At 52.2% G+C, this 24,847-nt stretch overlaps 9 protein-coding genes across 9 annotated transcripts; 5 read left to right on the top strand and 4 right to left on the bottom strand.

The window, feature by feature from the left end:
• Positions 1 to 2,129: 2,129 nt before the first annotated feature.
• BROUX77_003058 (uncharacterized protein) lies at positions 2,130 to 4,197 on the top strand (the record flags this gene model as incomplete). The annotated part of the gene is made up of 6 exons (XM_073747668.1): positions 2,130 to 2,157; positions 2,312 to 2,397; positions 2,457 to 2,577; positions 2,637 to 2,750; positions 2,820 to 3,065; positions 3,119 to 4,197. The coding sequence occupies 6 exons, from the start codon at positions 2,130 to 2,132 to the stop codon at positions 4,195 to 4,197; spliced, it is 1,674 nt and encodes a 557-aa protein (XP_073608140.1).
• An 883-nt stretch (positions 4,198 to 5,080) lies between these two features.
• On the bottom strand, positions 5,081 to 5,593 carry BROUX77_003057 (uncharacterized protein; the record flags this gene model as incomplete). The annotated part of the gene is made up of 1 exon (XM_073747666.1): positions 5,081 to 5,593. The coding sequence occupies one exon, from the start codon at positions 5,591 to 5,593 to the stop codon at positions 5,081 to 5,083; it is 513 nt and encodes a 170-aa protein (XP_073608139.1).
• Positions 5,594 to 5,944: 351 nt separating this feature from the next.
• Positions 5,945 to 6,952, top strand: BROUX77_003056 (uncharacterized protein; the record flags this gene model as incomplete). The annotated part of the gene is made up of 1 exon (XM_073747665.1): positions 5,945 to 6,952. The coding sequence occupies one exon, from the start codon at positions 5,945 to 5,947 to the stop codon at positions 6,950 to 6,952; it is 1,008 nt and encodes a 335-aa protein (XP_073608138.1).
• An 839-nt stretch (positions 6,953 to 7,791) lies between these two features.
• On the top strand, positions 7,792 to 9,236 carry BROUX77_003055 (uncharacterized protein; the record flags this gene model as incomplete). Its single annotated transcript, XM_073747664.1, has 2 exons — positions 7,792 to 8,352; positions 8,421 to 9,236. 2 exons carry the CDS (start codon positions 7,792 to 7,794, stop codon positions 9,234 to 9,236), a joined length of 1,377 nt encoding a protein of 458 aa, XP_073608137.1.
• A 618-nt stretch (positions 9,237 to 9,854) lies between these two features.
• On the bottom strand, positions 9,855 to 10,191 carry BROUX77_003054 (uncharacterized protein; the record flags this gene model as incomplete). Its single annotated transcript, XM_073747663.1, has 2 exons — positions 9,855 to 10,081; positions 10,158 to 10,191. The coding sequence occupies 2 exons, from the start codon at positions 10,189 to 10,191 to the stop codon at positions 9,855 to 9,857; spliced, it is 261 nt and encodes an 86-aa protein (XP_073608136.1).
• A 630-nt stretch (positions 10,192 to 10,821) lies between these two features.
• BROUX77_003053 (uncharacterized protein) lies at positions 10,822 to 13,373 on the top strand (the record flags this gene model as incomplete). The annotated part of the gene is made up of 2 exons (XM_073747662.1): positions 10,822 to 11,016; positions 11,076 to 13,373. The coding sequence occupies 2 exons, from the start codon at positions 10,822 to 10,824 to the stop codon at positions 13,371 to 13,373; spliced, it is 2,493 nt and encodes an 830-aa protein (XP_073608135.1).
• A 572-nt stretch (positions 13,374 to 13,945) lies between these two features.
• BROUX77_003052 (uncharacterized protein) lies at positions 13,946 to 18,045 on the top strand (the record flags this gene model as incomplete). Its single annotated transcript, XM_073747661.1, has 3 exons — positions 13,946 to 14,175; positions 14,253 to 17,211; positions 17,275 to 18,045. The coding sequence occupies 3 exons, from the start codon at positions 13,946 to 13,948 to the stop codon at positions 18,043 to 18,045; spliced, it is 3,960 nt and encodes a 1,319-aa protein (XP_073608134.1).
• A 448-nt stretch (positions 18,046 to 18,493) lies between these two features.
• Positions 18,494 to 19,395, bottom strand: BROUX77_003051 (uncharacterized protein; the record flags this gene model as incomplete). Its single annotated transcript, XM_073747660.1, has 2 exons — positions 18,494 to 18,754; positions 18,850 to 19,395. 2 exons carry the CDS (start codon positions 19,393 to 19,395, stop codon positions 18,494 to 18,496), a joined length of 807 nt encoding a protein of 268 aa, XP_073608133.1.
• Positions 19,396 to 20,686: 1,291 nt separating this feature from the next.
• On the bottom strand, positions 20,687 to 24,812 carry BROUX77_003050 (uncharacterized protein; the record flags this gene model as incomplete). The annotated part of the gene is made up of 2 exons (XM_073747659.1): positions 20,687 to 21,140; positions 21,205 to 24,812. 2 exons carry the CDS (start codon positions 24,810 to 24,812, stop codon positions 20,687 to 20,689), a joined length of 4,062 nt encoding a protein of 1,353 aa, XP_073608132.1.
• Between the last annotated feature and the right edge of the window lie 35 nt (positions 24,813 to 24,847).

The following is a 24,847-nucleotide window of genomic DNA, read 5'->3' as shown; positions in this document are numbered from 1 at the left end:
AGTAAAGGAGACGTGCAGTAATAGTGACTTTGCGCTTAAAAGCCACAAACTATGCCTGATGATTGCAAATTTGTATGTATAACTAGTAGTTGGCCAACTACACATGAAGCATTTGCAGCTCTACATGAGGCTTACTCGCCTCGTCATTGGGATATCCAGACACGTCTGTGCGCGGAGCATCCCTGTGATTCTTTATTCGAGTTCTAGCGATCGCCCAAGTGGAAAATGGAAAGTGGGAAGCGAAGAGAACAAAAGTCACACCTGCACTGCACGGCCTTTATCTGACTGGGTTTTGAGAGAAACCAAGGCAGCTTTGGGGCGGATTTGAGGATGAAAAAGTACCCAGGCAAGTATGCAGGTAACTACACACTTGTATAGTCACTGACGGGTATTAACTAGTTACTTGTGGTTATGTTAACTACGAGTTGTGTGCTGGTCTGTACAATATGTGTCTATGTATCAGCGATGCGCTGACCATGCAGGAACCCACGCTCACAGAATAATTTCTCTCCCTCTCCCTTTCCAGCTTTCCAGGAAAGCCCTGCCGGTGCTGTCACTGCAGATGTTGACTCATATGGCGGTGGAGTATGGCGTCGAGGGTTTGTCTGCGTATACTTGGACTTGTACGTGGTCATCTTGGGCACAGTGCCGAGAAGGAGCGCAGGGCCTGCATATAAAGACATTGTTAAGTGCTCAAATTGTCATGACTGTCTAGATCTGTAGTTCCGTATCTACATACATACCTGGACTTTAACGCTAAAGATAACTACTACTACTACATACCTGGACTCAAGCACCACTCTTCTCTTTACTAGACAGGGCAACAGTCGGACTCCCAGGCTTGGACTTGCTCAGAATAGTCGATGAGTTAGACTATAGTTACGCTTAGTTAACACGTCATCCACAGTATGGCCTGAAGACCTTGTGGTCTACGTGCCTGTAAACTTCATGTCTGCCAGGAAGAGGCCCCAATCCATTCCTGGTCTTGCAGTTTGTTGGACAGGGCGGGTTGGAAGCAGGTTATCAGTCGGCGGTCTCTGGGTCGCCCTTGTGCTCGTTGAGTGTGGAGACAGTCCTTTCTCTTGTAAGTGTGTAGTTCGTTCTCTAACCTTGGGCGCTACCAGTCCAAGTCTAGGCGCTGAGAATCACAGTCGCCATTTGTTATAGATGTGTAGTTAGTTAGTTACAAGTGTACTTGTGCTTGTTTTTTGTCTCTGTTCTACTGCAGACAAGTGGACATGGGCGCTTATGGCTTGGAATTCTGACAGACAGATGCCCTCATACCATGGGCAAGGTTGACTTTTTGTAGGTCTTGCAGATCTGACCTGGAGGAGGGGGTACTGCTATGAAGCCGTTGATTATTTGGGCTGAGAGTAAATACGTGTGTAATTATATGTAGTGCAAAATTGCAACCCAACTATGAAGCAGAAGCTCAATGTTGGTCGAGTTTTTGAGATACTTGCACTTTGTACTTTTGTACTGGTACCTGGGCGGAACCTGTGAACGGTAAGGCTCGCGTGCAGGGCCCACAATTCTTGGAGGACAAACACAGTGAGCTATAACCCCTGTAGCGGATGGGATCAGGGTACCTTGTGTCCTTGTACCTATACATATGTAAATATGTACATACACATGTAGTGTAGGTACATATGTACATACATAGGTACACAGCTACACAGCTACACAGCTACACATGCCCATACTTGCTTGTGTCTTGTCTTGCAGCCTTGCAGGCAACTACCTAGACTTTGTCGAGACCAAAAAAAAAGTCGAGGCCCTGGAAACCTTGCACCTTGCACCTTGCACCTTGATTCTTTGTCTTGTCTTGGCCACTCAAAGGAAACCCAATCCCTCCCTCCCGACCCTGCTTTTCCGCCAGTGCCAGCCTGCCTGCCAGCTGAGAGAGACAGAGAACGAGAGCCCATTTGCGCTCACCACGCCAAACACGCTCTCTCGTTGTGATTTTGCATCGTCGCCGTTGCCGCCGTCTTGTTGCTTGAGTCCCTCCTCCACCTTGTCCCGCCACCGCCCCGAGAGCAAAGCGCCGACCGTTGTTTTCATTTTCGACTGGTCCTGCAATTTTCCATCTCGCATTAATTGCGCGGCTTTCCATTCAACTCGAGTTCGCCATGGGTGTCTGCAATTCATGCTGCAGTGGTTCGTCATTCATCCAGTATCTGGTCTCGTCTTCGCCTTGACGGCGACAGCTACGAATCCGGCTTCGTCTGTCTTATCACGTCACGTCTTGTCGCGATTCGGGATTGGTTCACCGCCCGCGAACTGCGCCACTGACATCTTTCCGTATTTCTAGGTCGAACAGGAGATACTCTCTATGATCCCGTGCTAGCAGAAAACGAACGCGAAGCCGTCGCCGAACTCCTCCAGTACCTCGAGAACGTGAGTCCTTTCCGCACTCTCCTTGTCAAAGTCTCCCGTACTAATCAGCCCGGTCATAGCGCGGCGATACCGATTTCTTCTCCGGCGAAGCCCTGTCCGCTCTCAGTACTCTCGTGTACTCCGAAAACCTCGATCTACAACGCAGCGCTAGTCTGACCTTTGCAGAAATCACGGAGCGAGGTGGGTTAAGACACGCAAAATTTAGCCGTGATAACAGCGTCTAACTCTGTTCTTTGCAGATGTGCGCCGCGTCGATTCTCCCACTCTTCAGCCTATCATCCACCTGCTTCAGAACCCCGATATCGAAGTGCAGCGAGCGTCGAGTGCAGCCCTCGGAAATCTCGCAGTTGACCGTGAGCACTAGCCCTATACGCACCAACCCGATCTTGCTGGCACGTCGCGTACTAACAACCATGCCCTAGCCGATAACAAGGTTCTCATCGTGCAGATGGGCGGTCTTCAACCTCTGATTCGCCAGATGCTCTCTCCCAACGTCGAGGTCCAGTGCAATGCTGTCGGCTGCATCACCAATCTCGCGACTCACGAAGACAACAAGGCTACCATTGCCCGGTCAGGAGCCCTGACTCCTCTGACTCGGTTGGCCAAGTCGCGAGACATGAGAGTACAGCGCAATGCCACTGGAGCTTTACTCAACATGACACATTCCGGTATGTGCCCTAGCCCGATATTCCTGTGTTTTTCGTCACTAACAGACCCACAGATGAGAATCGCCAACAACTTGTCAACGCCGGAGCCATTCCCGTTCTTGTTCAGCTCTTGTCCTCTGCCGATGTCGATGTCCAATACTACTGCACCACGGCTCTGAGTAACATCGCCGTAGACTCCAACAACCGCAAGAAACTCGCCCAAAACGAATCGAAGCTTGTCCAGTCCCTCGTTAATCTTATGGACTCTGGCTCGCCAAAGGTTCAGTGCCAGGCGGCTCTTGCCCTGCGCAATCTCGCATCTGATGAGAAATACCAACTAGAAATCGTGCGGGCTCACGGCCTCCAGCGACTTCTCCGCCTGTTGCAATCTTCATACCTTCCACTTATCCTGTCGGCCGTTGCCTGCATTCGCAATATTTCGATCCACCCTCAAAATGAGTCGCCTATAATAGAGGCCGGCTTCTTGAAACCTCTGGTCGATCTGCTAGGCTCCACCGACAATGAGGAGATCCAGTGCCACGCCATTTCCACTCTGCGGAACCTGGCCGCTAGCTCCGATCGCAACAAGACGCTGGTGCTTGATGCGGGCGCAGTCCAAAAGTGCCAACAGCTCGTTTTGGATGTCCCCCTATCTGTCCAGTCTGAGATGACAGCTGCCATTGCCGTGCTCGCCCTGAGCGACGAACTGAAGCCCGATCTTCTCAACCTTGGTGTCTTTGACGTCCTGATTCCCCTCACATACTCCGATAGCATTGAAGTTCAGGGAAACAGTGCCGCTGCTCTGGGCAACCTGTCTTCCAAGGTTGGGGATTACACTATTTTCCGCCAGAACTGGTTCGAGCCCAACGGTGGACTCCACGGTTATCTCGACCGTTTCCTACAGAGCGGAGACGCCACCTTCCAGCACATTGCCATATGGACTTTGCTGCAGCTGATTGAGTCTGAAGATAAGCACCTCATTTCCTACATTGGCAGTTCGGAAGACATCCTAAATGAGATCAAGGTTATCGCTAACCGGATCCTGGATGCCGAGTACGAGGAGGACGATGACGAGGCCGAGGTCATTACTCTGGCCCAGCGGTGCTTGGAGCTCTTGGGGCATAGTCTTCCCAAGACTCACATTGAGGGTTAAGTATTTAGCGGCCGGCTTTTTCCATTTCTCTCGCTGGGTACTTGTGCTTGGGCAAATATGTATTCGTTCCCAGCAACCTTTGTTACTTCTTTTTCCTCTTACCCCCAGCGCAATCCCGCCATATTGTTCTCTGTTCTATTGTCTTTCTTTTCCTCATCCACTCCGACTTGTTTTTCCTTTTCTTTCTTCCGCATGACCTGGCGTTTATCTGGCGTGTTTGAGCTTGTTCGTTGTTTTGTTTTGCTGCTTCCTGTCTTTCTTATTCACATTCTTTCTTCTCAATTGTCTTTAGGATGGTTTCTAACCGTGCTGCTGTGTCTCTCTATTGCCTGCCTGCCATTTATCCCGATGATATCTTTATTTTCTTTTATCTGTTTTTCGCTGTTGATCGGGGTCTGGTTGTTATTGTTTTCTTTTGTTCTTGGATTTTATTGTCTCTTTCTCTTCTCTTCGCCTCGCTTGAATTATGTACGTTCTTCTACTTTATTCCATACTGTTGGATCTAGGTTAGGTGATTGGCACGAACCATGCCAACATCGCTTGGTAGGGATGTGCTTGTTTATTCTTAACAAAGTCCTGATGCGTATCTGCCTTTCGGTTCAGCCAAACTTTCTGCTCTGTTAATCATTATGGTAGCATCTGTGCCGTGTCCATTTTGCTTTCTGATTTTCCGTGTCTGTTCCTTCATGGTAACATGAGGTCTTGGGTTCTTGTCCTAGAAACCGGTTTAGCAGGGTCGTACTGACCCAAAGGGTCTCGTGGCCTGCCAAAGGTCCATGTGATGATACACTTGATCGGGAATATACCGTCTCAGACGGCCAGAAAAGTGTCGTTTTTTGATGCTTGAGGGAGTCGATGATGCTAACACAAGATCTGACAGTTTCTAGTCCACAGACAGCAACGCATTCTCGATTGGTTGAATGTCCTTGAAGGGAAACTTGTAGCGGTACACTATCTTGCCTGTTATCAGGGCCAAGGGCAGCGGTCCAAAGTCCCTGGAATCTCTGGATGCCTTGAGATTGTCTCCCACCAACCAGCAGTGGCCTTCGGGCACCTGGAGCATATCCTGGCTTTCTCCAGGGCTTCCCAGCAGGACGTAATCGCCAGGCATGCCAATAACGCGCTTGACGCCCAGCTCCTTGTTGATGGGGATGTCGTAGGCAACCAGGTCGCCAACCTTGACGTTGCGCCCATACCGGCACAGACGGTTAATGACCACGCCCTCGCCCGTGACAGTAAAGGTTGGAACCATGGATGGCCCCTGTGCGGGGCCAAAGGCGATGACGCGGTCAAAGAGGTATTCGGAAATGCAAATGACCTGTGTTGCGACGGTGCAGGAGTAGAAGGCAGCGCGGAAACGGCGAGACGCCCATGTTGAGCGGAGAAAACCGGCCATTTGGGCGGCGGGATGGGTATGGCTGCGGACACGTCGGTCAACGAAAACAGAGAGAAACGGTTAGTGAAGTGAGAATACCAGAAACCAGAACTTCGGGTCTAGCGGGAAACGCACGCCCACACGAAACCAACACTGACTTCAGTTCAGGTCGATCTCGGTGGTGAGCAGCAAGTGAATGGTGATTTGAGGGACTGTACAGGATATGCGCGCTGATTGGCTGCCATCAAAGATAGTGGGGCACACAAAGCTGGCTAGCAGCCAAGTCTTCTTGGTTTCTTCATCGAACTTCTACCCTCTTTATGCAATATCCTGGTCTCTCTCTCCGCTGGTCTGACGTCAATTGCCCGCGAGATGATCGCAGCTGTCGGCCACTTCAACATGAAAACCGCGCTGTACCGAGCTTTCATCGCCCCAGGGTCCTTTGCCCGCAGGGCTGTCCTCCTCCGCACCCCAGCCTCCCTACACACCGGCACTCCGACTACGGCCACCGCACCGCTGAGAATACCCGCTGGCCGGAACGCCTTTTCAACAGCTGTGCCAAGGTTGAACAAGTACAGCAAGCAGCTAGACCCCCAGGCCATGCCGTCCAACTACGAAATCAAGGCGCATGAAGTCATGATTGCCGACAATCGCGGTATTACAGGGCCGAATCGCACGGCGAGTATTCTAGCCAAACTCAACCTCGAGGAATTCGCGTTGCGCATGGTCGCCAACCCCGGTGGACAGCTGCCTATTTGCCGGGTGGTGCACATTGAGACAGAGGCGCAGCGGCAAAAGGCGATGCGCATGGCGCAAAGCCAAAAGCTCAAGAAGAAGTCGGCCAAGTCGATTGAGATCAACTGGAACACAACCAAGCATGACCTGAGCTATCGCATGAAGCAGCTGGCCGAGTTTCTCAATAAGGGCTTTACCGTCACGATTACGCTGACCCGCAAGCGCAGAAAGGAGCAGTCAACGAACGAGCACATCGCAGAGGTCACCGGCTGGGTCCGCGAGGCCGTCGACGCGGCGCGCGGAAGCATTACCAAGGAGGAGTTTGACGACGACAAGATGACGCGGCGCTTCGGCATTGAGCGCAAGTCCAATGTGATTCACTGGAACATGCGCAAGGAAGACCCGGTATACGCAGGAAGACAATTGTCGTCGCTCTTGCAAAAGGACTTTCTAGTAACAGTCGTCTTTTCACGGGCACTCGAGGAGGGGGAGACGGTAGACGCGTTCAAGCAGGCCGTTAAAGACTGGGCCAGTGGGCCAATTACGGCCGCCAAGGGGCGGGTTGTTAAGGATGAGTTTGAGCAGAAGGGAGACACAGTGTCTATGCGGATCACAGTAGACGAGGAGACATCTACGGACAAGTGAGCGGACTCGGCCGGGGCCCAGAAGCAGAGAGCTCGGGGCAAGACGGGAGATGCGAGAAACAGGGAGACCGCCGCTATCAACGCCGGCTTTGCGCTCTCACGAGCCGCAGTGTTTGATTAAATCAGTGTATATTAGTTAACTAGCCATGACTAGTTCTGTAACAACAGCCATAAAATGATAGACGTCACCAGCACAAAGTCTTCTGGCTGTGGTTGTCGTGCTAACCACGTGGAACACAATGCCAAATTAGGCCCCTGTCGCCTAGACGCTATGCCTAAGAGTATGGGCAGGGCCAATTTATAGCATTGCAACTTGACGAGCACCACCGAAAACAGAGGCTCAAAATGGGGGCCTAGCGGGAACCACGGCGACCAAGACAGCCTATACAGACTGCCCCAAAGCGGCCAAAAGGCACGACAAAAAAGCTTCGTCGATCCTAAGTGAGTGACTCAGCTTCCCACACACTCTCTTCTTCCTCTTTCTTCGCCTCCACCACGGAAATGACAACAACCAGACAACGAAACTGCTTTACTTCACAGGAGGAAAAATAAAGATAAAGGGACAAGTCCTGCTTTTATTTTCTTTCTTTTTTTCCTGCCGTCTTTCTTTCCCTGTCCCATCTTTACTCTTCTCCTTCTCTTTTTTCTTTTTCCTTTGGCGTCTCTCCCCCCGCCATTTGATTCCTCCCGCTCGCATCACCTTTGCGCCAGGTCTTGCTGCCAAGTTTGCGATTCTGCATTGAAGACGTCACAGCCCAGAAACCTCTGTAGCTTAGAATCTGCCAGAGGTTCAGCGACCCTTACTTCATTCTTCTCCGTCACGCCATATACAGACCGACAATGACGCAACAACCGGTCACTTCTACCCCCGCCGCTTCAACGCCGGCCCCGGCTGCCACCCTGGCCACTTCCGCTGCTGCCGCTCCCGCCGCCGCTGCTTCGGAAAATAAACCTGTCACCGCAGCTCCCGCAGCCTTAGAGGAGAAGAAGCTGACCGGCGCCCAGCTCAAGGCCCAGAAAAAGGCCGAGAAGGCAGCCCGCCGAGCACAGACCAAGATCGCCGCGCCGCCGCCTGCAGCTGCCGCCGCCAGCTCTGCCGGCGGTCCTGTGGCCGATGCTAAGAAGCAAAAGACCAAGGATACCGGCCAGAGCTCTCCCGCTGCCTCCCGCCAAGCAGCCCGGGCCGTGGCGCAGGCGGCGCCGGTGAACCCCGTGAAGGAGGCCAAGAAACCGACGATTCCCGACTGCTTTAGCCATCTTTCCATGGCCAAGCGCATACAGAGCACGCAGGCCGATAAGGACGTGCATCCTGCGATTCTGTTGCTAGGCCAGAAGATGAGTTCGTTTGTGATTTCCGACAGCATACAGAGACTCGAGGCCACTCTGTTGGCGTTGCGTCAGGTGAGCTTGAGAACCTGGGCTTTCTTTGGTATGCAAGACATGGTGTGTTAACAATATATGCTTTCTAGGTTATCGAGTCGTATTCTGCCCCGCAGGGCACCAGCATGTCCAGACACTTCACGCCACACGTGCTAAATCCCCAGATCGAGTATCTCGCTGTCTGTCGCCCCTTGTGCTTTGCTATGGGCAATGCTATCCGCCGCATCAAGGTCGTCATTACCAAGATTGAGATCGATACGCCCGAGGCTGAAGCTAAACAATTGCTTTTTGAAGTCATTGACTCGATGCTGCACGAACGCATCACAATTGCCGACAACGTCATTGCGCACAACACCGCCAATCTCATCAAGGATGGAGACGTCATTATGACCTACGCCAGCCACCGCTTGGTTGAGATATCACTGCAGCTCGCACGCTCCAACGGCCGTAAATTCCGTGCTGTCATCATCGATGACCCCTTCCAGCTCGATGGCTTGGGGCTGGCCAAGAGACTCAAGGCCGACGGCATCCACATCACCTACTACCCTGACCTCAGCGGTCTGCGCGCCGGTCTGGAAGACGCCACCATTGTCATGGTTGGCGCCGAAGCCATGTTCAGCAACGGCGCCATGTACGCCCGCTCGGGCACGGCAGACCTGGCCATTGCTACCAAGACTTTTGGCACGCGTCTCTATGCACTAAACCAGTCCATCAACTTCACCGACCGCGTGGCTCTAGACTCCCTCACCTACAACGAGATTGACCCGGACCTGAATCGCGAGACGGGCATCCGCCTGCTGTTTGATACCACTCGCCCAGAATACATTGGGTCGCTGATTAGCGACTATGGAGAGACTCCGTTGTCGACTGTCGCGACTCTGCGGCGGTTGCAAGAGGAGAATTGAGCGAGTGCTTGGGCTCCCAGAAAATAAAAAAGATGAAAAAAAACAAAACAGTAAAAAAGAAACTGGGTAGTCGGACAATCGAAAAAGTAGATGACCTTAAGCTTAGAGGAGTTGATATTACACGTAGCATGGTGTTTTGTTGTTCGTCATGTGTGATCTAAGGCAGAGGGAGCATGGGAAATTTGTGTAACTATGTAGTTTCCGGAGTCCTAGCTCATGTATCAGTGAAATCGCGCGTATTTTAATACTGGTGCAATCACTCTTTCATGTGCCAATAGAACATACACCCCCAAGTCTCAGTTTTAGATAAAGTAGTTAACATTCAGAAACGATGCTTGTATCAGTCAATGCCTGCGGTACAGGTCCAGGTCATTGTCTTATTTTTTTATCATTCTTCTCGTCCCCTTTCTGCTCTAACAGGTAGCTGGTGCTGGCTGTCAAGCCCGCCTCCAAGCTTATCTAGAGTATTTAATTTGCTTGTGCCGTATTTCGTTCACTCGTCTGCTCAATTTCCGCCATGGAAACCGAGAGACTTGTCTGTCTGTAGTATAATCTGGGTATGCCCGTTGCTGCTAGAGTTGTTCGATAACAATATGACGCACTGGTTCGCGGTGCTGTTTAGGCCTGGGTCTCGGCCTCGGCAGCCTTGGCAGCCAGGCGTGCCCGCTTGTCGAGGAGATTCTGCTTTCGGTCGGCCAGAATAGCCGTCTGTCGGTCGTCGACGCCCTGGAGCCAGTAGCCAAAGCTGGCGCCGCCGGTCATGTACACCGGGTACGCCCACAGCGACTCCTTGGCAAAGAACGGGCGCATTTCAATGCCCATCTGCCACCAGCGGACAGCAAAGCCTAGAAAAGCCTTTAGTTAGACATTAGGTTCTCTTACAGGGGACTACTACAGTCAGTCCGAGCGTGTTCTACCCACCGAAGCCACTCCAGAAAGCTAGACGACCAAGCATTTTGAGCGGTGATTGAGGAGACGGAGAAGATCGAGATTAAAACGAAATAGCCAAGGTCGCTTTGTGTGTGTATGTGTATAAGGGGAGGCCCGGAAGGCTAGTGTAACTGGGCTTCACAATGTCGAGGATAAGTCACGATCCACGATCCATACGATTAATTCCACGGCTTTCGAGTTCCCTGCGTCCACGAGCAAAGCAAGGATCCCGAAAGCTGGAGTAGCATCACGTGACACAATTAGTCGCAAGGATAAAGCCCTTTAGCCGGGGAGCTATTGGTGGCAGAATAATGAGGGGAGCTCCACAAGCCGTTGGTTGGCTGCCGCGCAGGCGAGGCTGATAGTCCAGGCACGCTTCGCTTGAACATGCAAAGGATTCCAGCCAAAATAATAATAATCTCGCTGACCAGACGAGCTGCGGCTTCTAGAAATCAAAAGCGTCATACCCCTGCTTGTCTATGTCTACGATTTCTTGGGTTGCAACTTTCGCGTCATCCCACCATTGAACCGACGTTCAGCCGGTCTAGCCGCCAACATCTCCGACTAAACTTCGCCTAGACGACTCCTAACATGGTTCTACAAGTCCAAACACTCACATTGTGAATCTCAACATCCCACGCCATACCGCCCAGCCATGGCGAAAGACGAAGACGCCTCGGCCAAAATGCCCTACGGCACGACAACGCTTCCGATCCGGTCATACAAGGCTTCCGATCTTCCTCTGCCCTCTGCGACTCGCGGCGCTATAGAGCACCTGGCCACTACCTTCAAAAAGAAGGGTGGCTATGACGATATTCGCAAGCAAGTCTGGGAAAGCTTCCAAGCCAGTGTACGTTGCTCCTGTGAACACATTGCACTCCTAGCCCATGTTTAACCATTATCGCATAGGACTACGAAGCGCAAGTGACGAAATCCATCCTCGAAGTCGCCGAACGAGAGCTCGAACGAAACCCTTCCCAGCTACTGTCCATTGAGCCGAGCAAAGCAGCAGTACTTATTGATGGTGCCTTGGAGCGTTCCGGCGTGTACCAAACGGCCGAGGAAGTGATTGCCAAGCTCATCGACGTCGATGCTATTGAACGACAGATTCGCGAGATTAGACAAGCAGAAGTCGGAGCTGAGCAGGCAGAGATAGAGCGCATTCTAGGCTCCAAGTCTGACGAAGCATACGCCGCTGAAATCAATGCCCGGCAGGCAGAGCGCGCCCGCGTCCGCGAGGCGATCCGCGCAAAAGAGCAGGCCGAGGAAGAGGAGCGCAAGCGGGTTCTTCGCGAAGAGAGACGCAAACGCGACGCTGAGCTTGAAGCAGCCGAAGAACAGCGCAAGAAAGAGCGGGATGCCCGGCGGTTGGAACGTGAGCGCCAGCGCGAAGAGCGCGACAAGGCTCGCCAAAAGGAGCGCGCTGAGCGAGACGCTCGTGACCGAGAACGCGAAAGAGACAGGCCGCCGAGATCGCGATCCCGTGACAGGGATCGGAGAGACCGTTCTCGTGACCGCTCGCGAGATAGATGGAGAGATAGGTCGCGGGATCGTGCCCGTCGCACTTCGTCGGAGCGTGACCGGTCTAGAGAACGGCGGCGCCGTGAAAGAGAAGAGGAACAGGAGCGCGCAAGGAAAAATCTTACAAAAGAAGACCATGAGCGGCTTGAGCGGGAAGCCCTTGCGAACCTCTTACGCGAAAGCAAGCGAGACGAAAAGCAGCCCGAGGTCGAGATTGACGAAGCCCTTGCGCCACCTCCTAGGAAAGCCAAGCCTGCCTCTGCTATTCTCCCTCTAAAACGTGAAGTTGGCAAACCCCCCGAGTCTAGTAAAACAACCAACTCCAAACCTAACAGGGACAACATCGAGGCTGTGGACGTTCCTGCTGAAGCGGATACCTCAAAGCCGGTGGCCGCTACTCGCCGCAATAGTAGATCCCGCTCAAGAGGCCCTGATAGAGAGAGAGACAGGGACCGCGACAAAGAACGCAATGACAGAGATTGTGACAGAAGTGACCGCTATACCCGATCACGAGATGGCGAAAGAGGCCGCGATGACGATCGGCACCGTGCCCGGCCTGCCTACTCACCTCGCCGTGACCGGAGCCGTCCACGCCAGTCTCCAGCCTTGACACACCGCCGTCCAAAAAGCAGATCACGCGACAGGGCTGACCGAAGAGACGAACGTGGTGGGGACAGAGCTCGGTCGCGTGATCGTCGACGAGCAACTCCCCCACGACAATCACCTATCCGGTCCGCCCACCTTGGCGACAGATCCGGACGCAGCCGAACCCGCCAGTCATCTCCCCGCCGCTTAGCTGTCTCCGAAAGGTCGCTCTCGCGTCGCCGCAGGTCTCCCAGCAAAACCCACTGGGACCGCAGTACCATCCGCGCACGCTCAGGCAGGCGCAGCCGCTCATCATCCCCGAGTACGGCGGTTGCGCCGCCGCCAGGGCTAGACAAGGAGCAGCGTGAGGCCTGGAAGCAGGAAGAGGTGCGTAAGCGCGAACGAGAAGCAAAAGCATATCTGGCGGCGCAACGCGGAGCGAAAACCAACCCCCCCACTGTAGTGGATGCCCGGAGAACGGAAAGGACTGCCGATGTGTCCCGTCCGAGACCCACCGACGACCATGATCGCTATGTACCTGCTGGACGCGATTTGGACGCCAAGAGATATGAGCCAGGCAAGTCTGCAAAAGCACGCAGTCGCAGCCGCAATAGAGAAAGAGATAGAGATAGGGATAAGGGGCGAGACTATGAACGGGAAAGAGCCACCAGAGACGTCCGAGATATCCGAGACAGAGACCGGGACAGAGACCGGGACAGAGACCGGGACAGAGACCGGGACAGAGATAGAGATAGAACCCGAGACAGAGAGAGGGATCGCGATCGCGATCGTGACCGTGACCGTGACAGGTCACGAGATCGTGCTAGAGATCGCAGAGACCGTGATCGAGACTGGGACCGTGACAGATCGCGAGTGCATCGTGACCGCGACCGAGATCGTGACCGCGACCGAGATCGTGACCGAGATCGCGGCGGACACACACGCAGAGACCCCAGTATATCGTCTCGCCGTGACCGGGATCGCGACCGGGACCGAGATAGAGACCGGGACCGTGATCGCGATCGAGATAGGGATCGGGATCGCGACCGTGATCGCCGGGACCGCTCACAAAGCCGACGCCGCCGAAGCCGAAGTCCCTGATTACGCGGCGCGCTTATTGCTAGCAAGTATCACATGCAAATCAATCGCTCTCTTTGCTAGGTCCCTCAAGTCCTAGAGCCAACCCTATAACGAAATAGCGATGACAGCTGTGGACCCTTGAGTAGAAACATGCAACCCTAATGAACATATATCGCATAGTTAATAATGTGCTGCACTACGAAACTAACTCAATTTAGCCGAGAAAGCTCCTTGCAGCCAGACGAGCTCCAAGCTCCCCCCAAACCAAACATTTAGTTGGTTGAAGCTTTGATTTACTAGGCAGGTACCCCACCCCCACCATCTGTTCGCACTAGATGGCGAGCTCCTGCCTGTGATGAATGTCTGGGAATAATTGCATATGTACTTCTCCCTCTTGCCTTGAAGAGCCTGCCCTCCTAAAACTCTTCCTCACAGTTATATTTTCTTGTTAGCGTGCTAGGCCTTGTCTTTCCCGTTCAACTCGACCAAGTTCAACAATCATCGCCGCAAAAAATACAAGGTTTCTTCTGAGCCTCCCATCCACCCCTCGTCGCTTATCAACTATCGAGACCGCAGCCTCGCTGCTAGCCATAATGTCAAGTCTTCCACCCACCACGGCTTCAGTATCGCAGCTGCTTCTCAAGCTTAAAGACAATGATCCCGACTTTCGCTTCATGGCCCTGACCGACTTGATGCAGGTCTTGTCAGTGGCGAAAACAGACATCCTTTATCACGACTTCAACACATCATCGAGGACTATCGATGCCTTGGTAAAGGCGTTGGACGACCAGAATGGCGAAGTTCAAAATCTGGCCGTGAAATGGTCGGTGCCCGGCTCGACCTGTTAATCCAGAACTCTATAGACCCTGTGACTGACTGTTTTGCTGTTTCTCAATCTAGCCTTGGCCCTGTTGCCTCCAAAATTCCATCGTCACTTGTCGGTCCTCTACTTGACAAACTAGTCATGCTCAAGCTTACAAACCACATTGATGACTCTCTGCCGTCACTTGCTCTCCGCAATGTTATCATGGCACTTCCTCGGCCCTCGCCGCCCGGCTCTACTATGGGCGATACCCACGGGACGTCGCCCGTTATGATAGCCATGAGCAGATTTGTCGTTGCTCGTCTTATCAGTCCCGAACTGCGCCCGCCTACTGATTACGCCTCTACCCAGGCTGAAGATCTACTCGAAAACGTCAATGATGTTCCTGAAAAGCTGGACGTGCTTATTGAAGTTGTCCGCTGTATGGGCCCCTGCTTGACCAAAGTCGAGATTGAGCTGCTTCTGGGCACTCTTCTCGCATGCTTGAGCAACCCCAAGTCGACATCTGCTGTTCGCAAGAGAGCTGTAGTGGCAGTTTCTCTGATCACGGTTTACATTAACGACAGCGCCCTGGAAGACCTTGTGAACCGCATCACACAACCCCTTAAAAACAATGCGGCTAGTCCGCTAATTAGACGACTATATATTTCCATAGCTGGCTCTATGGCTCGGTCGAATCCCCAACGCGTTGGGGCCTTTACTTCACAGCTCATCCCTCCAATCTTTCAGGCTCTCGACCAGGAAGAACTCGATACTCACATGGAGCTTTTGTCAAACGGCGACAACGGTAATGCTGAATTCGAAGATATCCGCGAATCGGCACTTTCGGCCTTGGACAGTTTTGTTTCGGCCTGCCCGCAGGACATGAAGCCCTACACTGAAGAATCTGTCGCTGCGGGACTTCGATTCGTATCATTTGATCCAAACTACGCCGTTGATGACGATGAGGAGATGGAAGATGATGAACAAGATGATGATGATGACGATGAGGATGATGAATTTGGTGATGATGATTTCGGTGATGATGACGATACCAGCTGGAAAGTGCGTCGGGGAGCTGTCAAGGTCCTTCAGACTTTAATATCGACCCGCGGAGGAGCCGATCTACTAGAAACTGGGGTTCCCTACAGCCGTATCGCTCCGGCTCTGGTAAAGCGCTTTGGCGACAGAGATGAGAGCGTACGCCTGGAAGTCATTTCGACTCTTTCTCTCCTCATCCGCAAGACCGAAGAGAGTCTGTTTCACACTGGTCAGTTGGATTTGGCAGAGTCCGAGTCGGAAGTTGTGCCCGCTATTAGTCGCAAGAGAAGAAGACAAAGCAGCAACTTGGAAACCACCGTTTCCCCTGTCATTTCGCTGGCTCCGATCCAGGGTGTTCGTACCGAACTGGCTCGTCTCTCGCCCAACATTGTCAAAGAGTCTTTGAAGATTCTCAAGGGAAAACTCATCCCGGCCAACCAGGCTGCTATCAATCTTTTGGACGCCTTAGTCAAGGCCCAGCGTAACGACATTGACGAAACCTTCAGCCCTGTTCTTCTTGCTGCTTTGAATTGCATCAATACTTCAGCCTCGAACATGACAGCGTCCATGGCAGCTGCGTCTGGAACAGCTTCAGCTACGCAGACCACTCTCAAAATGTCTGCTCTCATTCTAATCCGCGATATTTGCAAGTTCCGGTCGTCAATCCTCGAGACCCAGGTCGAGAGCATCGTTTTGACCCTAGTGTCCACGATCGGAGACAAGTTTTACAAGATATCTAGTGAGGCCATTCTTACTGCTGAAGAGCTTGTAAAGTCTTTCGTCACTACTAAATCGCCCTTGGCCACGCCAGGCCTTGGACTTGAGTCCCTGTTCGATGTGATATACTCCCGTGTAGAGCCTGCCAACAGCAAGGTCGATACTGAAGTCCGACAACGCTCGATTCACGCCTTGGGAGTGATTGTGTCAAGAACACTGGTTCCCCAGTTGACTAGGCTTTTATCTGAGGATCGACGACACAATGCGCTGCAATTGATTCAGAATCGCCTAAGTACAGAGAGCACAAAACTGGCTTCCATCCAGGCCATTGAAGAGATTGCAACTTTCAGCAGCAGCTCAGAGCAGCTTGAAAAACAGTGGATTCAAACCGTTATGTTGGAGTTGGTTAACAGCGTTGACAAATCTAAGCGCATTGTCCGCAGTGCCAGCATTCAGGCACTCAGACATCTAGCGGCGGCTTCTATTGGCCAAGTTGAGCCTGAGACTGTGCATAAAGTTGTAACGCTTCTGATCCCCGTGGTAGACTCAGACGATGCATACATGGTTACCTCGGCGCTGTGGATCTGGGCCTCACTAGTCCAGCAGGAGCCGAAACTAGTGGCTAGCGATGAGGTGTCCAACGCCATTGTAGTGATGCTGAACACGCGGTCAGCTACTATTGCACTGGAGCCTCTATTGACACTGGTATCAAACATTGGAAAGAGCGGCTGCGGTGCTGCTCTGATGCGCCAGTTATTAGCTAATGCGCAGAGCGCTGCTGATAGTACCGTGTACGGCCGCATCATTGGAAACCTGCTGGTCGCTGGTGGCGGATCCACCGAAGTCAGTCTTGATGCCTTTATTGCCGAACTAAAGCCTGAAGGTGAGGATACTCGGATTGCCTTGGCCTTGGCTGTGTTGGGTGAAGCCGGCAAGCAGCTCGGAGAAAAATCTCCTTTGGACCCCAACATCTTCCTTGGGCAATTTCGCCCTACTTTTGATCGTGCCTCGTTGGCTGCTGCTTTGGCTCTGGGCCGTGCTGGGTCTGGAAATATCAACAAGTATCTTCCCCTGATTCTAGAGAAACTCGATACAGCGGGCAACATGCAGTATTTGCTTCTGCAGTCACTCAAGGAGATGCTTCAAAATACGAGTTTCGCCCTAGCTCCGCATCTGCAGTCAACCTGGGCGCATCTGCTGACGGCCATTAACTCAAATGTGGAAAACCGCGTGGTCATTGCGGAGTGCCTTGGCCGTCTTGTCGTCCTTGACCCTGCCTTTTTTATGCCCAAGCTACAGGTAAGTGTAGAATATGAGACTCCGGTGGCTGCCCGGACACATACTAATTTCGTTTTTTTACAGGAACTTCTTGATCATAGAACCACCATGATCCGTGGTCTGGCCATCCAGGCGATTCGCTATACCCTTCCTGAATCCAATGAATCATTCAATGTTGGGCTCAGAAACTCGCTTGTATCAATGCTTCTTGTAATGCTTAAGGAGTCTGACATGGATAACAGACGTCTAGGTATGATGACATTGACCTCGGCAGCACAGAACAGGCCGGCGATTATTCTCCCTCGTTTGGCCGATCTCATGCCTTTTATCATTGAAGAGTCTAAAGTCAAGCCTCAGCTTGTAAGAGAGATCATGATGGGTCCCTTTAAACACAAGGTGGATGATGGTTTGGAGGTCCGCAAGAGCGCGTACGAAACTTTGTACGCTCTGCTAGACATTGCCTTTAGCCGCATTGACCTATCAACCTTTTATGAGCGTGTCATTGGTGGGCTTGATGACGATCTCGGGATCCAGTCTCTATGTAATTTGATGATTATCAAGCTTGCCTCGATTGCTCCCGAGGAAACGACGCGTCGTCTGGACTCTATTGCCGAGATGTTCAAGAAAGCTCTGTCGGTGAAGGTCAAAGAAGGCGCTGTGAAGCAGGAAATTGAAAAACAGGGCGAGACCAGCTCGAGTGTCTTGCGTGTCACCATTATTCTAGCGGAAAAGGTGCAGTCGTCCAAGGGTGAAGTTGGCGGCGCCAAATGGACGAGTTACTGGGAATGGGTCAACAAGGAGTTTGCAGCACAGCTAAAGGCTCTCCGGATGTCTCAGTTGGAAACGAGTCTCTAGGAACTCGGAATCGGGTGTGCACAGACACCCGGCACAGCGAAGGAGGCGGCCCACAAGGGAACGAAATCGGCCAGTGGAAGGGCGAAGAAGCAGCGCGAGAGGAAAAAGAAGTCCAAGAAGAAGAGAGATGCAGATGCCGCTGCCGCTGCCACTGCTAGTGCACATACCATGAAGACCGACGGAACAAAGCCGGCTGCCGGTTGCCACGCGCCCACCAATAACAGGGAGGCTAAAGGGCAGAAGACTGATTTGCGGCTTGCAACGTCTTAGGTACCTACATGGAGCGGCCCATGGTCACATTTTGTCCTACAGCGCCATTAGCATCTCATAAGTTCGTTATTATTATCCTCTGCTGTAGATGATGAGCTTCTATAAATCTTATGCCCCGTTTCCAATCAAAGGCTGGTATCATAAACTTTTATCGTCCCCCCCCCCTTCTCTAGCGTCCTTAATACTTCAGTGTTGGTAAAAACTTGTCAGCGTCTTGCTTCTGCTCGGCAAACGTTTGCGGGAACGCGGCAATGCCTGCAAGAATACCGCCAATCATAAACAGCAGAGAGACCAGACTCCAGATCAGGCCCCAGGCGCGCGAAGAGCCGCCGTAGCGGTGGGCAAATACGCTGGCATCAGACTCATTTACTTTGCGCAAAATCAGGTCGTCGCAGATATCCCACACGCTGTAAAGAGACGACATGACGCCGATAAAGAGCTGCCGAGATAAGAAGAAGGTTAGTATATACAGCGCAAGTGGCGATCTAGACTGCAGAAATGGGGGCGGAGGGCGGGGGATCAAAGAAAACTCACGACTACAAAACGCAGCGCCTCGGCGTGGTTGATGAACCAGCAGCCCACCAACAGTCCAACGGCCGACAGAACGGTCAAGATGGTCAGCCAGTCGCGCTTGCCCCACCACAGAGTCAACAGAAACGCCACGGCCAGGACCAAACTGGCGACCTTGCTCGCGACAATATTGAAGCCGCAAAAGGTCAAGAGGGCGCCAATTAGCGACGAGCCGAGGTAGCCGGCGGGCAGGGTGATGGCGGGGGCGCCGCCGAGCATGCGGGTGACGCCGCCCTCATGGGGGTCGAGCTCGATGCTCTTGACGCGGCCGCCGGTGCAGATGCAGGCAAAGGCGTGGCCAAACTCGTGGAAGGCAATGACGAGCATCTTGAAGGGCCAGAGCACCCAGCGGATATAGGGCACGTTCCACAGAATGGCAATGACCACGACGTAGGCGCCGATGATGCCGAGGGTCACGCCCTGCGTGTGGTTGACGGAGAGCCCGCGCCGGAGCAGCTGCAGGTGGTCGGCGTCGGCGAGCGAGGTGTATGGGTGGTCGAGATACGGCATGGCGGGGAGGGATAAGGTGAGGTTGAGAAAAAGAAAGAAGAGTGTTTGAGTCGCGGGTCTATAGAGATGTCGTCGTCGTCGTCGTCGAGAAAGGCCAGGTCCAAGTGAAGGAAAACTGCCGGGGCGGAGACAAGGCAAGGGGAGTAGTCGAAAGTCCGAACAAGGGCAGCTATCAGCGGGTTCCGTGGAGTTTAACTAGTTATTCTGAAATGGAAGAAAAGAAGCAAGACAAGACGAGGCAGTGGCTCCCTGATTTGTTTTAGAAAAGAAAGAAGAAAAGGGAACAACCAGGACAAGAGAAACACTCTTCATAAGTACGTATCTATATAGTTAACTACAGAAAGGTTGGCTGGAGCTTTTTTATTCTTCTTTTTTAAGACCATGTTTTACCGTTTCGTCTTGCGCATGACGCCATGGCCTTCTTTCTTTCCATCTTTCTCTCGTTCTTTCCTTCCTTGTCCAAGAGGCGCGGGGAGGAAGGAGGGGCCACCAACCAACATTCCACCCACCCTGTCCTTCCTTCCTTGTTCGCCCGACTCTTTCTGTCATAAGCACAAGACAAATCGGTTAGTTACAGCAGTCGCAAACAAAGAAGGGGAACTCCAAAGAAGAAAAAAAGGGAAACAACTCCTTGTCCACAAAAGCCCTTGAACCCTCCCTTTCCTTCCCCCTTGGGCATGTGTTAACTATGTTCCTTGCCCTTCCTTCACATCCCACCCGCGGCTGCTATCTTGGGCTGGCGCAGTTGCCGACTTTGGGCCCTGGCACTTGGCTCGCTTGAGCCTGTGCCCAAAGGGACCCTCCAAAAAAAAAAAAAAAAAAAGAGTTGATTGAATTAATCGATGGAATCAAATCATACCCTGACGCGGCACAGCGTGGCTGAGACCAGCGAATAACAAACTCCAGCCGCCATCGATCGACGACGACGACGATACCTCGGAGCCACGCTTGGCTGCTGTCTGTCTCTGTCTCTGCCTTGGCTGCAAGGCGCACTCGTGTAAAAGGTCGGGAGAAACAAGAATAGTTGGTTGTACTTGTCAGCAGATGTATTGAAACAAAAAAAAAATGTAAAACAAAAAGGTGAAGAGCGTAGCCATAGATCAACGCAAAATAGGTATCCCAAAACAAAAATATAACCGTAGAGTGTAGAAAACAAGAAACGCCCACAAGAAAGTAGATGGTCAAACACGCGCACCTAGTCCCGAATCCAAACTCCAGGCTCCCGCCCAAAAAAAAATATACACAGAAAGAAAAAAAAAAAAAAGGCAAAGGAAAAAACGCCACATGGAAATCACGTGGATCTCGGCTGTCCGAGTCCCGAGTCAGCCCTCGAGTCTCGCGCCGCATCCTCAGACTCCTCCTCAATCATGGCATAGGCGCGCGTCGGCTTCTCCAGCGTCTGGTCCTCCGCCATGCGCGACTGAGCCTCAATGTCAGCCACGACGCGGTCCACCTCGTTGTTCTTTTCGATGCGCTGCATCCAGTCAATATCCTCGGGCAGGTAGACGCGGATAAGCGCTTCGGAAACAAGCTCCGTAATGATCAAAGCGACGAGGATAAGCAGCAACGTGGCCCACCACGACAGCTTCTGGCCAAAGTTATCGACAAAGGTGTGGTATGTCTGGTACTCTCTCAGGGTGTTTGAGCCTAGGTAGCAAAGAATAATCATCCACAGCCACCACGCCACATTCGAAAGGAGGAAAACAGCCCATGAGAGTATCGTCTTAGAATGCATCTCAAGAACCCTAAAGTCCAGTGTTAGTCAATCTGCAAACGTGAGTAGACGCAGTCTGCAGGAGCCAAACTTACAAAAGCTTAAAATTGATGAAAATCACAATAGCAGTGAAGGGGGCCGATCCCATGGCGTACAGCGACGTATCCTGCGTAAACAACAGGCCGTCATACTGGAGGTACGTGAAGAAGAAAACCACGGCTGACTGGGAAATGCCCATAAACATCCACCCAGCCCACTTGCGGAAATTGAAGGCCTTGTTCTGCTGGCCGTACGAGTAGAGTTCGGGCACCGCCAGCAGAGTCTCTGCCTTCAAGTCGCGATCGAGGACTCCAAGAGCAATAACCGGCAGCGACGTGAACAGCACGTTGAACACTGTCAAGGTCCAGTTCTCGTACAAGGAAGTGCCAGAATAGCCAGTGTAACCTTGATAGAATGCCTGCGTGGGGAAAAAGGCAATCTCCTTCCAAAACGTTGCCAGAATGTATTTGCCCGTGCGCATGTAGTTCCAGCGTCCGTGAACAAGCAGGAGACGCTGCAGGAACCGGAACTGCGCAATGGAGTAATCAGCAGTGCGAGCAGCTTGAAGGCCCTCGCGTCCCGAAATACCAATACCGACGTTTGAGGCTTGAATCATTCCAATGTCGTTGGCGCCATCTCCAATCGCAAGAGTCATGGACTCTGGCACGTGGTCCCGGATGCGCTTAACAATGCCGGCCTTTTGGACAGGAGATGTGCGGCAGCAAATCACTGCACTGGCCATGACAGCAAGTTCGTAAAACTCATCGCACAAAGCGGCATCGTCGTTGACAACATTCAGGGTGTGGCCATCAATAACCACGCATGAGTGGGCAATCATACCGCTCTTGATGTCAGCGAGGGCTCCGGCGATGGTGTTGCGCAGGTCGCCTGAGCCCGTGCTGTTCAAACTAAACATCTTGGACCAGGGCAGAGCAACATGAGCTGACAAGCCAATGTTGACGGCAGTCTCGCGTCTGTCACCGGTAATCATCCACACCCGAATGTTGGCTCGGCGAAGTTTATCAATGGTCTCGGGGACACCGTCCTGGAGCTTGTCTTCGATAGCTGTAGCTCCAGCAAACTCCAGATTCTGTTCAATGAGCTCGCCGACTTCCTCAACTTTGTCCTGGCGATTCTCTAGGCTGGTCGAAGCTTCATGAAACTTTTGCTTCCAAGTCTGGTATTCGTTGTCTTCAAGGTAACGATAAGCGAACATTAGGGTACGAAGGCCTTCAGTGGAAAAGTCGTGCAGGTGGCTGAAGACCTTGTCCAGGATTGCATCGTCATCTGCTGCAATTCTTTCGTCGACCATGCCATCAAGATATTCAGACTCGGAATGGGCCAAGGCCTGGCGGGGGGTACGATAAACGTTACTCTCCGTAGACTGTCGAGCGGTCACAGGCTCCCGGTGGTTTTGGAATGACATGCGACCACTGAAGCTATCTCTGCCACCGTCGGTGCTGACACGGTGTGCTATCTTGCGCTGCATATTACGCTGTTCGTGGGCACGGCGCTCAGCAGCGTGGGCCTTTTGAAGAGCAAGCTCACTGTTGGCAAGACGTTCGGTGATGACGTTGTCAGCACCCTTACAAAACACGCAAATCTTTCCGTCAGGCATGCGAACAACAATTGACATGCGCTTGCGCTTGCTGGTAAACTCAATGACATCCAAGACTTCGTACGACTCAGTTGTCAGAGATCCGTCGGTCGCGGGGAACTGGAGGGTAATCTTCTGCGCGGGGCGATCAATCATGACAAAGCCAAGCTCCTGGGCAGCCTCGACGAGAGCAAGCTCATCAGGCGAAGCAGACTGGTAGACAATTTCGCCGTTCTTGGTTTCTGGCAAACAGGTGTGGCATAGTGCAAGAGACATTAGGAAAAGCCGGGCCTTGCGGGAAAATTCTGTATCGGGCCGGGCCTTCATGTAGAGCAATAGATCCTCGGTCTTCAACTCGGCTTGGCCCTGGACAGGTTTGAACTGAGACCGAGATCGAAGTCTGTTACTCGTCTCTGAATCAACGCGAACAAGAGGCATGACATCTGGCCCGCTGGACTCGTCGGCCTCTGGATCGTCGATGGTCAAAGGATTTCGAATCTTGCCCTGACGTCTCGCTTCGATTTTGGCCTGTCGAAGGGCCTCATCCCGATCCATATTCATGTCGTGTACAAAAGCCATGCCAGCAACACTCATCATTCGGAAACGCAGCAAATTCTCAGTTAGCGTTCCAGTCTTGTCAGAGAAGACGTAGTTGACTTGGCCCAGGTTCTCAAGAATAGTAGTTGTGTTGACCACCATAGGAGTGTCAGTCATGGGGTCATACATCTCGATATCGTTCATGAAATAATACTGGCCAATCTTGATGATTTCCATGCTGACATATAGCGACAAGGGAACAAGGACGTTGAACATGATGAGATAGCCGACAATAATCTGAGACATTGGAACACTGCCAATAAAGTTCCGAATGTACCAAGAGTCAGATTCAGTGTCGTTTTTCCATACGACGTAGCCAATAGAGAGGCCTGCAGTCAGGAGACAGACAATGATCACAAGAATAATGACAATAAAGTTGAGCTGGTCCTGAATAGCAGGTTTCTTGGTGCGAACATGCTTGTGAGCATTCATGCGAATCTTGCACTCTTCGCCGCTGTTGACAACGAGACCAATAGCCTCGGTGGTGTTGCGCAGGGTGGAGCCACGGAAGACGATGTTGTTCAAAGTGAGAGGAGATGTCTCGCCATCAACAGTAACACGGCCATCGTAGCTGTAAAGATCGACGTTGGGATCTTCGGAGACAATTTCGGCATCGCAGTTCTGGATTCCTTCAAGGGAGTTGCAGCGCTCAGCAAGCAAAGGGCAGGCTTGCTTGCTTTTCAAATTGGTTTCACCATCCAAAGCCATGGTTTCGATGTAGGCGATGCCATTGGGGCCAGTAGCATGCAGGAGCACAATATCAGCAGGAACGCTGTCATCACGCTTGAGGCGGATTATGTCGCCAACTTTGATGTTTTCCCAGGCAACACGGTGCCAGTCTTCAGTGAGTGGAATTTCAGGTTGTTGGCCGGAAAGTACGGCAACATGGTCGTCGGTGTTATCCTTAGTGGAGAACTTGGCGCGGCTAAGTCGGATGTGGCGTCTCTTCTTCCGGCCCTCCCAGCCCAAAACTCGCGCAACGCTGCGGTTTTCAACCTTGTCCATAAGATAGCGGTGGTAGTCATCGTAACCCTCTTTGAACATACTGAATGCGACAAAAATAAGTAAAGGTATAATGGTTGTGTATCGACCGACGGTACTGAGACCCGGTATCATTTGGAGGATACCAATAATTAGGAAATAGAAGTTGGCGAGTTTGCTGAACTGAAAAACGATCTGCTTGGGAAGAAAGTCCCAAACAGTGTATCGACTAGACCGGATGTAGTTGGTAATGTATGGGCGATTGCGGCGCACGTCGGTGAGGTCTGCGGGAGAGCCTCTCATGGAAATGTGGCGGCCATCTTTTGACGGCAGTAGCGGCTTCTGACGCAAGATTGTCTCGAGAACAAGTTTTTGGTAAATGGTGGCCAACGACTGCTTCCATGAAGTCACGGCTGCTGCTGAGTTCTTGCGTTGCTTCTGTAATCTTGACCCGGATGCCATATTTGCGGCGGGTAATTCAGTACCCATTATGGCCGCTGAAAATGAGTGATGAAAAAAAAAAG

The sequence above is a fragment of the Berkeleyomyces rouxiae genome (assembly GCF_048999995.1).
Source record: "Berkeleyomyces rouxiae strain 22BRR77 chromosome Unknown BrBRR77_ptg000002l, whole genome shotgun sequence".
NCBI lineage: Eukaryota > Fungi > Ascomycota > Sordariomycetes > Microascales > Ceratocystidaceae > Berkeleyomyces > Berkeleyomyces rouxiae.
Note: the sequence above shows the minus strand (reverse complement) of the source record. Positions and strands in the feature narration are given on the sequence as shown.